This window comes from Carlito syrichta, unplaced genomic scaffold (assembly GCF_000164805.1).
Source record: "Carlito syrichta isolate Samal-C Ts95f unplaced genomic scaffold, Tarsius_syrichta-2.0.1 Scaffold305797, whole genome shotgun sequence".
NCBI classification, from domain to species: domain Eukaryota; kingdom Metazoa; phylum Chordata; class Mammalia; order Primates; family Tarsiidae; genus Carlito; species Carlito syrichta.
Window position 1 is genome coordinate 63,829 of NW_007249893.1, and position 12,839 is coordinate 76,667.

Below are 12,839 nucleotides of genomic sequence, written 5' to 3' on the forward strand. Positions count from 1 at the left end.
AAAAAAAAAAAAAAAAAGGAAAAAAAGAAATACATTTAATTTTTTATAAGTTACCCAGTTTCAGCTGTTCTGTCATAAACAACAGAAAATGGCCCAAGACAGCGCTCAAGGCAGATTACCAAATTGTGTATATACAGTGTCACTGCACTTTTATCAACATCTTCATTTATAAAGTGGGAGTAAGAACAGCACGTATCTCTTGTAGGGTAGTGATAAAGTTTGTTCATTTGTTTTTAGTTAGAGTTTCCCTCCATCGCCCAGGCTGGAGTGCAGTGGCAATGCTCACGGCCACCACAGCCTCAACATGGAATCTTTCTGCCTCAGCCTTCCAAGTAGCTGGAACCACGGGCGTGTGCTGCCATGCCCAGTTAGTTTTTTTATTTTATTTATTTATTTATTTGAGTAGGAGTCTCACACCGTTGCCCAGACTGGAGTGCAGTGGCACGCTCCCGGCCACTGCAGCCTCGACCTGCTGGGCTCCGGCGATCTTTCCGCCTCAGCCTTCCAAGTAGCTAGAACTACAGGCGCGTGCTACCATGCCCGGCTAATTTTTTGATTTATTGTAGAGATGAGGTCTCGCCAAGTTGCCCAGGCGGGTCTCGAACCCGCGGGCTCAGGCAATCCACTCACCTCAGCCTCCCAAAGCGCAGGATTACAGGCTGAGCCACCAAACCCAGCTAAATTTTCTTTTTCTTTTTCTCTTTTTTTTGAGCTGGAGTCTCACTCTGTCGCCCAGGTTGGAGTGCAGTGGCATGCTCACGGCCATCCCAGCGTTGACCTGCCGGGCTCCAGCGATCCTTCCGCCTCAGCCTTCCAAGTAGCCAGAACTACAGTTACATGCTATCAAGGCTGGTTAATTTTTTCTTGTAGAGACGAGGTCTTGCCAAGTTGTTTGGGGCCAGTCTCGAACCTGTAGGCTCAGACAATCCACTCGCCTCGGCCTCCCAAAGTGCTGTGATTACAGCCACAGATCCCGCCCGGATACATAAATTTTCAATAGGCAGGCTTTAGGAAACGTTCAGACATTCTACTGCAGGCCAAGCAGCAGTCTATCCCATCCCTTTGGCAAATCTCCATCAGATGCAAGACAAGGACAGAGCCATATAAATGATAATAGACCACCTTTTGGTCAAGGAGTTTGTTGACTGCAAATGTCTGACAGTCTCTAGCAAAAAAATCCTCTCTGTCTTTTTAACCCACCCATCTGCCTGCTGTCCATCACCTGATGTCAGTACCTGAGCTTACCTGCCCTTTTGTAAAGACCTAGAGCAGACCACCACCCAATCACCTTAATGACCTTCCCACGCCCAAGGGTAATAGTTAAAAGGACTCAACCATGAGCAATCATTTGCCATTGCCTTGCTAAGGTGTGGTGTGGCCATGTGCTCTCTGAGCTATGGCCAGGTCATATTTTCTTAAGCTTTGGCCGCCTCTCCTACCTTGGGGAGGTGAATCTCCTCTTTTTCTCTCGCTCTTTTTCTAATTTACTTTATAAATAAACTATATTTTCTAATCTAACTTCTGTGCAATTCTTTGCATCTTTCATGCAGCATCAGATCGCACACCAGACACTCCATACCCCCAGCGGGCCTGACTTTACCTTTTGGAGCCCTGCTGGGAGTGTGTGACCCTAATAGTATTGTTTTTATAAAGATGGGAGTCTTACTATATTGCCCAGGCTGGTCTTAATTCTTGGGCTCAAGCAATCCTCCTGCCTTGGCATCCCAAAGTGCTGGGATTACAGACGTGAACTACCAGGCCTGGGGTGGATAAAATAAATTCTGTCTTCTAAATATTGCCGGGTGCGGTGGTTCACGCTTGTAATCCCAGCACTTTGGGAGGCTAAGGCAAGAGGCTAGCCTGAGCCCAGGAGTTTGAAACCAGCCTGGGCAACTTGGCAAGACCTCGTTTCCACAATCAATAGCCATGCTATTGATCGACCTGCTGAACTCCGTGATCCTTCCACCTCAGCCTACAGGCACGCGCTACCACACTTGGCTAATTTTTTTATTTGTTGTAGAGACAAGGTCTTGCCAAGTTGCCCGGGCTGGTCTCGAACCCTCGGGCTCAGGCAATTCATTCGCCTCGGCCTCCCAAAGTGCTGGGATTCCTGGCTGAGCCACTGAGCCCGGCCTTGTCCAAGGTTTTACAGCTTGGTTCCAGAGTCTTGACAAGGTTAATGAGGCTGAATGTTACAAAGGCCATGACGGACTTCGAGGCAGGGACGATCAGATCTAATGAGTGGGAGTCCAACAAAAATTCATCGTAAAAACTTATATGTGCCTCCCAGTGTACAGTGTGGTTTTACATGGATTCCCCCATTTTACTAGAGGGGACAGTATAGAGTAATGGTTATTAACAGTACAAGGTCTAGAACACAATAGCCCCAATATTTGCTTACAGGCTGGGTGTTTTGGCCCCCATTTTGTGTCTCGACTTTCTCATTTGCAAAGGGGGTACAATAAAAGTATTTATCACACGCCATTGGGAGGATTAAATAAGACAATCGTGCGCTTAAAGGACTTAGCACAGTGCCTGACACACATAGCAAGCACTCAGAAAATGAGTTAAATGATACAGTAAGATGCTGACTTATTTGACCGGTCACAGATGACATATAGAATGTTCCGAGTCTGTTAAACCTCACAACAGCCTGTCTTCGTTGTACAGATAATAATAGCACAGGCTTACTAGGTGCTAGGCATTATTCCAAAGCACTTTGGTAACTCAGTCCTCACAAGAATCCTGACAGGTAGGTGCTACATATTATAATACCCGTTGTACAAGGGAGGAAAGAGAGCACGAGTAACTTGATCAAGTTCACAGTCAGCAAGAGGAGCAAGCGGGTACTTTGCATCCAGGGTCTACACTCTTCACCATGCTGACTTTCTTTTTTTTTTGAGTCGGAGTCTCACTCTGTCGCCCAGACTGGAGCGCAGTGGCCGCTCCCGGCCACCGCAGCCTCGACCTGCTGGGCTCCGGCGATCCTTCTGCCTCAGCCTTCCGAGTAGCCAGAATTACAGGCGTGCGCTACCACGCCCGGTTGATTTTTTAATTTTATTGTAGAGATGAGGTCTTGCCTGCCCAGGCGGATCTCGAACCCTCAGGCTCGGGCAATCCACTCACCTCAGCCTCCCAAAGGGGCGGGATTACAGGCTGAGCCACCGAGCCCGGCATCGTGCTGACTTTCAACAACAGTTTAGGCAACAGTAAAGACTCATTCCCAGGAACGGGGTCCAGATTCATTTCAAACTCTAGATTATCACCGTGTCCAGCAGATGGCGCTCTAGAGCACAGCATCGGCCGGCCTTGTACAAAAGGTTGAAACTACCATACCCACAATGCCTTGCGGGCATCAAGGTCCCACCTTCCTGTTTAGCTGTCCATGGCATTGCCTGTGCGCGCTCCTGGATGAGTATGCGTATGGAGGCCATTGGGAGCCTTCCCCTATCGGCAAAAGGTGAGATGAAAGTGTTTTCTTTTTCTCTCACCCTCTTTGTCTTACTAGTGGGCGAGCGGTAAGACTGAAACAAGGCGGCTATTTGTTGGCCTCACCTGCCCCAGCCCTCACGCGAGGACCCTTGACCTCTGCCCCAAGATGGTGGCGCCCGCAGCGCCGCTCTTGCTGCTTTCCTGAGTCGAACGAAAGCCGGGAGCCCCGCGTCATGTCGAAGCTCAGCCGGGCCACTCGGGCCCTCAGGAAGCCCGAGGTCGGCGGCGTGATCCGGACCATCGTGCGGGCGGGCCAGGCCATGCCCGGGCCCCCACTTGGCCCCGTCCTGGGTCAGGTGCGGCCATGGCGGGAACCCGGCAGGGGCGCCCACGGAGGCTGGGTGCCAGGACGCGGGTAGAGGGTGCAGGCTCTGGAGCCAGGGTGGCCTCGGGTCAGAGCTTGGCTCTGCTTCTCTCACGCTTCATGTCCTTGTGTTAGTTACGTGGAGTCCTCGAGCCTCAGCTTCCTCGTCCCTTTCTCTGTAGGCTGCGGTGAGACTAAAGCGGGTTGTTGCGTGAAAATCACCTGGAGAGGAAAGAGGTTGGGAACACAGGGAAGTGAAGACGAAGGAGGGAACGGACGGTATCTCCTGGGTCGTAGGAAGCCACCCCCTCCTCCCGCACTAACCCCTGTGCTTCCCTCCCAGCGAGGCGTTTCCATCAACCAGTTCTGCAAGGAATTCAACGAGAAGACGAAGGACATCAAAGAAGGCATTCCCCTGCCTACCAAGATTTTTGTGAAGGTGCGGAGTCCGGGCTCCGATCCCCAGTTTCCTTCTCATTCCCCCTCATGCATCCTTGACCCTGGGTCTGGTCACCTGGGCTTGAGACTTTTCTCTTCACCTGGTGTAAGTCTCTTTCCATTACTGGGCCCTATCTTCCCTATTTACACAGTGAAGACTGGACCATATTTTTTCTGACCCATCCTGCATTCTGCCATGTTACATTTCTTCCCTTTGCTTCTCTTTGGGGTTTCCAGAACAGAGTTGAGCCTGGAACCGAGAGAACAGGGATATTTGCTGCGGGTTTATTATCCCTTGTGGTTTTGTGGTGCTTTAGAGGGACCCCATAGGTGAGCCAGTTAAAGGGACAAGATGTTAGAAGTTCCCAGCCGGGCACAGCGGCTCATGCCTGTAATCCCATCACTTTGGGAGGCAGAGGCAAGAGGATTGCCTTAGCCCAGGGGTTGAAGACCAGCCTGAGCGACTTGATGAGACCTCGTCTCTACAATAAATCAAAAAATTAGCTGGGCATGGTGGCTCACACCTGTGGTTCCAGCTACGTGGAAGGCTGAGGCGAAAGGATCACCTGAACCCAGCAGGCTGAGGCTGCGGTGAACATGAGTGCACCACTGCACTCCAGCTTGGGCGACAGAGTGAGACTCTAAATATAAATAAATAGAGAGATGGATAGATAGACTCCAAATATAAATAAATAGATAGACAGATATACAGATGATAGACAGATAGACAGATGTTCCCTAGGATGGGATAGCAGGAAGAGAGAGTCTCATAATTCTTTTTTCTGTTCAGCCTGACAGGACATTTGAAATCAAGATTGGACAACCCACTGTCTCCTACTTCCTAAAGGCAGCTGCTGGGATTGAGAAGGGTGCTCGGCAGACAGGTGAGGGCAGGATGAGCATCTGAGATGCCAGGGGCTCTGGAAGGAAGCAGTAACACCAAAGAACCACTTGTTCCTTCCTCCCAGGAAAAGAGGTGGCAGGCCTGGTGACCTTGAAGCACGTGTATGAGATCGCCCGCGTCAAAGCTCAAGATGAGGCCTTTGCCCTAAAGGACGTACCCCTGTCCTCTGTTGTCCGCTCCATCATCGGCTCTGCCCGTTCCCTGGGCATTCGCGTGGTGAAAGAGTGAGTGTCCTGGGAGCTGCAGCATGAAGAAAGGGCTCAGAAAGCACTTGTCTTGGGTGAAGCTGAAAGGCCTGTTACAATGGGAGAGTCAGCTTTTGAATCAAAGGACCCTAGATTTTAGGGGATTGTGTAGGGATTAGAGGCCTTCTTCATTTGGAATACACTTTTTTTTTTTATTGAGTCAGAGTCTCACTCTGTCGCATAGGCTAGAGTGCAGTGGCATGCTCACGGCTACCGCAGCCTCAACCTGCTGGCAATCCTTCCACCTCAGCCTTCCAAGTAGCTTGAACCACAGGCACGCGCCACCATGTCCGGCTAATTTTTTTTATTTATTGTAGAGATGAGGTCTTGCCATGTTGCTCAGGCTGGTCTCGAAACCCTGAAGTCAGACAATCCTCTTGCCTCAGCCTCCCAAAGTGCTGGGATTACATGTGTGAGCCACTGCACTCAGCTGGAATACACTTATTAAGCACCTATTATGTCCTAGACATTGTTCTGGACATTGGATACAGCCAGGCACACAGCAGTCATGCTTGCCCTCACAGGCCAAGGGTGGAGGCAGGTCCATAAGGAACATTAGGCTGCTGGATGGTCAGTGTTGAGAAGAGAACTCTAGGTGTCTTGAGCAGGGAGGAGGGCTCATGATTTTGCCTGGTGTGTCAGTGAGGACTCCAGGGGGCAGGCGACAGCTGAACAAAGACCTGGAAAAGGAGGTTAAGGGCTGGGGCAAATCTTCCAAGAAATAGATTCCAGTGAAGGATGGAAGGTGAGAGAGTGAAGCAAGGTTCTTTGTTATCGAAGTGTGTATTTCTAGAGGCAGAGTGGGGAATGAGTGAGGGAGAGACCAGTCAGGAAGGACCTTTTGACCTGTGTCAAGTTCAGACTTGCTCCTGAGGCCAACAGGGGGCCCCACTCATGGGGCTTTGAGTGATCTCTCAGGAATTGTTTCCCTGTAAGGTGGCAGAGTGTCTGGCCCAGAAAACAGCAGGGACAAGGACAGCACTCAGCCCTTTATTGGCATCTTGCTGCTTATGTCACACCCCACGCCAAGGCTGATCATTTGTTGTTTCCCAAGAGCAGACAAATTAAACATGGAGTAGAGAGGGACTTGACTTTTCTCAAATTCTTACTTTTTGGGAACTTGGGGCTGAATAAATCTGATCCCTGCTGTGGGAGAGACACATATGCATAGCCCTGTGACTTCATTGTACAAAGTAGTTTGACACAGAGGAAGAACCGGTTAATCTTGGCTGAGGTTCTGAGTTAACCGGTAACTGAGGCCTTAGAAGTTGAGAAGGGCTTTACCAAGGGAAAAAAAGACAGGTGGCCAGGGTGGTGGTGCAGCATTCCCAGCAGAGAACACGTGAGCAAAGATATTGAGGCTGGGGAATCAGGAAGGGAGAAGGGACCAGGGAAGCTGAGCTCTGTCTGAGACAGTTACATGAACCCTTGTGAGCACCCATCAGTGACCAACCACCTGTCTTTCCTCACCTGCAGCCTCAGTTCAGAAGAGATGGCAGCTTTCCAGAAGGAGCGAGCCTTATTCCTGGCTGCTCAGAAAGAAGCAGATTTGGCAGCCCAGGCAGAAGCTGCCAAGAAGTGACCCTTGCCTGCCACACTCCAAGGTCTCGAAGGAAGCAGTTGAGAAGGGGTCTAGTTGAGAAGGTCATGCCAAAGGGGAGGAGGGGAGGTCACACCGACATGATGATTATTTTCCTGGTTTTAAATTATATATTTTTACACATGGGTGTATCAAGGGATCAAGCCTGAATAAATATCCTTTGTGCCCCACTCTCAGCTTCCGTCTCAGGACTCCAGGGAAGGGGATTGGACTGAGGGTAGCCAACACAGGCAGACATTATTAAGTAGGGTCCTTTGTGCTACTTTTCAGGTGTGTAAACTAAGGTTCAGCCAAGTAAAATTACTTGCCCAGGTTCTGAATGGTGCCAGAGGTAGGAGGAGAACCCAGCCTTCTGTTTGGAAATCTTCGTGTTCTTCCCCTCCCTGGGGTAGGAGAAGGGGAAGGGTGGGGAGGGGCCATGGGTGCTGGGAGTGTATTGCTTTTTTCTTCCAGAATTCTCTCTTATCTTCTGGGGACTTGCCACCTCGATGGAAACGTCCCTATGGGGCTCACAGCTCCAGGCTGGGTCGACTACACAGAGCGCCCAGATCCCAGGGATACTTCGGGCCTCTCTACTAAGCTCCTGACCCTTGCTCTGGGTCAAATGTTAGCTGAACATAAAATATTGTGGGGTTCATAGCTGCAGACCTGCAGAAGGAGCAAAGCTTTAAGTACGTACTGACCTGAAGCAGAAGTCCTTGGGAAGCCTTGGGCCTCTTGCTTTCTCCTTTATTCAGATGTCACATCCTTGTTCTTTCAGAGAAGAGATCAGCAGTCGGGGAAGAAATGAGACTTGTGTTTACTGAGTATCTGTTACATCCGGACACTTCATTTTGTGTTATTAAAATTTGGAAAATCATAGACAAGCACCTAAGAAAAGAACTGGCTGGGCACAGTGGCTCACGCCTGTAATCCCATCACTTTGGGAAGCTGAGGCAAGAGGATTGCTTGAACCCAGGAGTTCGAGACCAGCCTGGGCAACATAGCAAGACCTTGTTTCCATAAAATAAAAGAAAACCTCATATAATCCCACCACCCAGATGAGACTCCTGCCAATATTTTTGTATATATCTTTTCTACTCTTTTTTTCTTTGTGTGTATATATATAATGCTTTTTGAAGAACAGATTGAGGTCATGTTCTATACTACTTTATCTTATTATTTTTTCTTTTTTTGAGTTGGAGTCTTACTCTGTCACCCAGACTATAGTGCAGTGACACGTTCATGGCCACCGCAACCTCTATCAGCTGGGCTCAGGCGATCCATCTGCCTGAGCCTTCCAAGTAGCTGGAACTACAGGCATGCGCCACTATGCTCAGCTAGTTTTTCAATTTATTGCAGAAATGAGGTCTTGTCAAGTTGCTCAGGCTGGTCTTGAACCCATGGGCTCAGGCAATCCTCTTGCCTCCGCCTCCCAAAGTGTTGGAATTATAGGCGTGAGCCACTGCGCCCAGCTTATTTTTATTTGAGAATCATATCATGTAGGTCCCTTTATCTCCATATTATAGGCAAGGAAAGTGAGACTCAGATGTTAAGTGACTTACTCTGGATCACACCTAGCCCCATACTTCACAGAAGAAAAAAAACCCTCAGGTGGAAAACTCCCTAAACTTAACTGAACCTACCGTCTTTCACTTGTTTCTGCCTGTAAAGAGTAAACTTTTCTTGTTCTAGCAAGATAAATTCCAGCCCTCAACTGAGCCCAGCAGGCCGAGGCTGTGGTAGCTGAGAGCATGCCATACACTCCAGCCTGAGTGACAGAGTGAGACTCTAACTCAAAAAAAAAAAAAAGATAAATTCCCTTACCTCTGCTAGTGACACTGTCCTTCACTTCTTATGCCACCACCTCCTCTGTCACGTTTCTTCCAGATGTACTAAGGTACAATGGTTCTGGCTGTCTGTTTTCAAATCCTAACACCATGCTCCCTAGCTGTGTGGTTTTGGGCAAGTTACTTAACTTTTCTGAGCCTTAGACTCCTCATCTATAATATAGGGAAAATAGTGTTTACCTCAAAAGCTTGTTATAACAACTGAGTGAATGTATGTGAAGTATTCAGAACAATGACTGGCATATTGCAAGTCCTCAATAAATGGGCTGGGTGTGGTGGCTCAAACCTGTAATCCCAGCAGTTTGGGAAGCCAAGGTGAGGGGATTACCTGAGCCCACGGGTTCGAGAACAGCCTGGGAAACTTGGTGAGACCTCATCTCTACAATAAATCAAAAAACTAGCTGGGCGTGGTGATGCATGCCTGTAGTTCCAGGTACTTGGATGGCTGAGGCGGAAGGATTGCCTGAGCCCAGCATGTCGACGCTAGGGTGGCTGTGAGTGTACCACTGTACTCTAGCCTGGGTGATGGAATGAGACTCCAACTCAAAATAAGTAAATAAACAAATAAATAACTGGCCCAGGCTGGTTTTGAACTTCTAGACTCAAGCAAGCCTCCTGCCTCAGCTTCCCAAAGTGCTGGGTTTACACACATGAGGCACCACTCCTGGCCCTTTCTGCTTCCTTAAAGAGTCATCTAAGCATGCTATCTGTACGCCACTATTTTTTGTTGTTTGAGTTGGAGTCTCACTCTGTTGCCCAGACTGGAGGGCAGTGGCACACTCCTGGCCACCACAGCCTCAACCTGCTGGGCTCTGGCGATCCTTCCGCCTCAGTCTTCCAAGGAGCTGGAACTACAGCTCCGGCTGATTTTTTTTATTTATTTATTTTGATTTATTGTAGAGATGAGGTCTTGCTGCCCAGGCGGGTCTCAGGCAATCCACTCACCCGCAGGCTCAGGCAATCCACTCACCTCAGCCTCCCAAAGGCACGGGATTACAGGCTAAACCACCGAGCCCAGTTTATGCTCCACTATTTTCCACTCATGCTTTAGGTCTGGTACGTCTTTTTGTCCCTTTTTTTGAGTGGGAGTCTCACTGTCATCCAGGCTGGAGTGCATGGTATGCGCCTGGCCACTGCAGCCTCGACCTGCTGGGCTCAGTTGATCCTTCCGTTTCAGCCTTCCAAATAGCTGCAACTTCAGGCTTGTGTTGTCACACCTGGCTAATTTTTTGATTTATTGTAGAGATGAGGTCTCGCCAAGTTGGTCAGGCTGCTCTCGAACCTGTGAGCTCAGGCAGTCCTCTCACCTTGGCCTCCCAAAGTGCTGGGATTATAGGCGTGGGCCACTGTGCCCAGCTCATCTTTTTGTCTTAAAGTCTCTTTTGTCATTAAATGCTGTACACCTATGCCAGTTTCTTTTGTTTAGAGTTAGTATGGTGTATCTTATTTTTTTTTACATCCCTCAGCCTTTGTGTATTTTTTACTTTAGTTTTTTTATTTTATTTGAGTTGAAGTCTCACTCTCACCCAGGCTGGGGTACAGTGGCATGATTACGGCTCACGGCAATCCTTTTGCCTCAACCTCTCAAAAGCTGGTACTACAGATGACACACCACTACACTCAGCTAATTTAAAAAATTTTTTTTTTGTAGAGATGAAAGTCTCCCTATATTGCTTAGACTGATCTTGAACTTCTGGGCTCAAGCAATCCTCTCACCTCGGCTTCCCAAAGTGTTGGGATTGCAGGCATGAGCTACTGGCCTGGCCTGTTTTGTATTCTTATGTATTACATGTTCTTGTACTAGCATCAGTTGGTGTGCTAGCCACCTAAATGACTCCTAAAAGTCTCTGCCTCCTAGCCCACATTGTTCCAGGGTTGTCTGTGTCACCAATAGAAAATGGCAGAAATGATGACGTGTGTCGCTTCAAGGTTGGGTTAAAAAAGACACTGCCACTTCTACCAGTCTGCTCTGCCCTTTATAGCTCCGGCCACTCCCATCTCCCCCACCATCCCTAATCCCTAACCACTCATCAGTTCTCCATCTCTGAGAGAGGACTGTCTTTGTTCTCATTTCTAGAATGTTATATAAATGAAATAATAACAGTATGTGTCCTTTTGAGATTGTCACTCATGTTTCACAATGAGCAGGTCTATGCAAACCTACCCCTCAAGGCAGAGGAAACTGACAGGTCAAAGAAAGACACTGACTCACCCAGTTTCTAAGAAAGAAACTTTTTTTTTTTGAGTTGGAATTTCACTCTGTTGCCCAGTCTAGAATGCGGTGGCACGCTCACAGCCACCACAGCCTCAACCTTCTGGGCTCAGGTGATCCTTCCACCTCAGTCTTCCAAGTAGCTGGAGCCACAGGCATGTGCACCACACCCAGCTAATTTTTTGATTTATTGTAGGGATGAGGTCTCACCAAGTTGCCCAGGCTGATCTTGAACCTGTGGTCTCAGGCAGTCCTCTCACCTCGGCCTCCCAAAGGGCTGGGATTATAGATGTGAGCCACCGTGCCTGGTCTAGAAAGAAACATTTAATAGGGACTTACAAGCAGAAGTCATGACTGTTTCTTCGGCACTGATGAGACAAAATGACAGATCCTGACACCACGACCCCTTAGACCTGGGGCGTATCTACCATAGGAAGGGGTGATACAGAAAGGATGTGTATGGCAACTGAAGTATGATAACATTAAGGTTGTTTGACCTACAGGCAGGATTTATGGTATTTGCTCTTACATATGGAACAATAGATAAATAGAAGACCTTAGAGACCTTCCCAGAACTAGGGTTAATCAGAAGTCAACATGGCAGATTAGCATCCAAGATGAAGTTACTCAAGCCTCCACACTCAGCATAATGCCTTTGAGACCCATTCAAGTTGTTGCATATATCAGTAGTTCATTCTGTTTTATTGTTTGATAGTATTTCATGACAAGGGCATACCATAATTTGTTTAATTATTCACTGGTTTCTGTTTCTACTTTTTGGCTGTTACAAATAAAGCTTTACAGATTTTTTTGAAAGATGTAACTTTCATTCTTCTGGAACAAATGCCTAGGAATGCAGCTTCTGGGTCATATGGCAAATCTGTGTTTAGTTTTTTTTTTTTGAGTTGGAGTCTCACTCCGTTGCTCAGACTGGAGTGCAGCGGCCGCTCCCGGCCACTGCAGCCTCTACCTACTAGGCTCCGGCGATCCTTCTGCCTTAGCCATCCAAGTAGTTGGAACTACGGGTGTGCGCTACCACGCCTGGCTAATTTTTTTGTTTTTTTATTGTAGAGATGAGGTCTTGCCAAGTTGCCAGGCAATTCACTCACCTCAGCCTCCCAAAGCGTGGGATTACAGGTTGAGCCACCGAGCCCGGCTAGTTTTTTTTTTTAATCATGTAATTTTTATTGGGTGATATGTTTAGTTTTTAAAAAACTGAAAAAGCAGACCGGGTGTGGTGGCTCAAGCCTGTAATTCCAGCACTTGGGGAGGCCAAGGGGAGAGGGTTGCCTGAGCCCAGGGGTTCGAAACCAGCCTGGGCAACTTGGTGAGATCTCATCTCTATAATATATCAAAAAATTAACTGGGCGTGGTAGTGCACGTTTGTAGTTCCAGCTACTTAGAAGGCTGAGAAAGAAGGATCACCTGATCCCAGCAGGTTGAAGCTGCAGTGGCCCTGAGCGAGTCACTGCACTTCAGCCTGTGTGACAGTGTGAGACTGCCTCAAAAAAAAAAAAAAACTAAAATTGCTTTCCAGAATAGCAGTACCATTTTACATTCCCACGAGCAATATATGAGTAACCCAGTTTCTCTGCATCCTCACCAGGACTTGATATCATCATTAAAAAAAATGTATATTAAAAAACTTTTCATTTTTTAATTAAAAATTTTGACAATTTTTATTTTTCCAGGAACTGGGTGAGGAGTATGATAGTCATATATATATATATATATATATATATATATATATATTTTTTTTTTTTTTTTTTTTTTTTTTTTTTTTTGAGTCAGAGTCTCACTCTGTTACCCAGGCTG

General features: G+C 47.8%; 1 protein-coding gene across 2 annotated transcripts; it reads left to right on the forward strand.

The window, feature by feature from the left end:
- The first annotated feature begins 3,579 nt into the window (after positions 1–3,579).
- MRPL11 (mitochondrial ribosomal protein L11) lies at positions 3,580–7,159 on the forward strand. Of its 2 annotated transcripts, none has more exons than XM_021714827.1 (5): positions 3,580–3,710; positions 4,140–4,235; positions 5,025–5,118; positions 5,203–5,362; positions 6,860–7,159. In XM_021714827.1, exons 1-5 carry the CDS (start codon positions 3,666–3,668, stop codon positions 6,963–6,965), a joined length of 501 nt encoding a protein of 166 aa, XP_021570502.1. In that variant the 5' UTR covers positions 3,580–3,665; the 3' UTR covers positions 6,966–7,159. The 2 variants fall into 2 exon arrangements, with proteins under 2 accessions (XP_021570502.1, XP_008060893.1); XM_008062702.1 differs by having other exon boundaries at positions 3,587–3,788.
- The last annotated feature ends 5,680 nt before the right edge of the window (positions 7,160–12,839 follow it).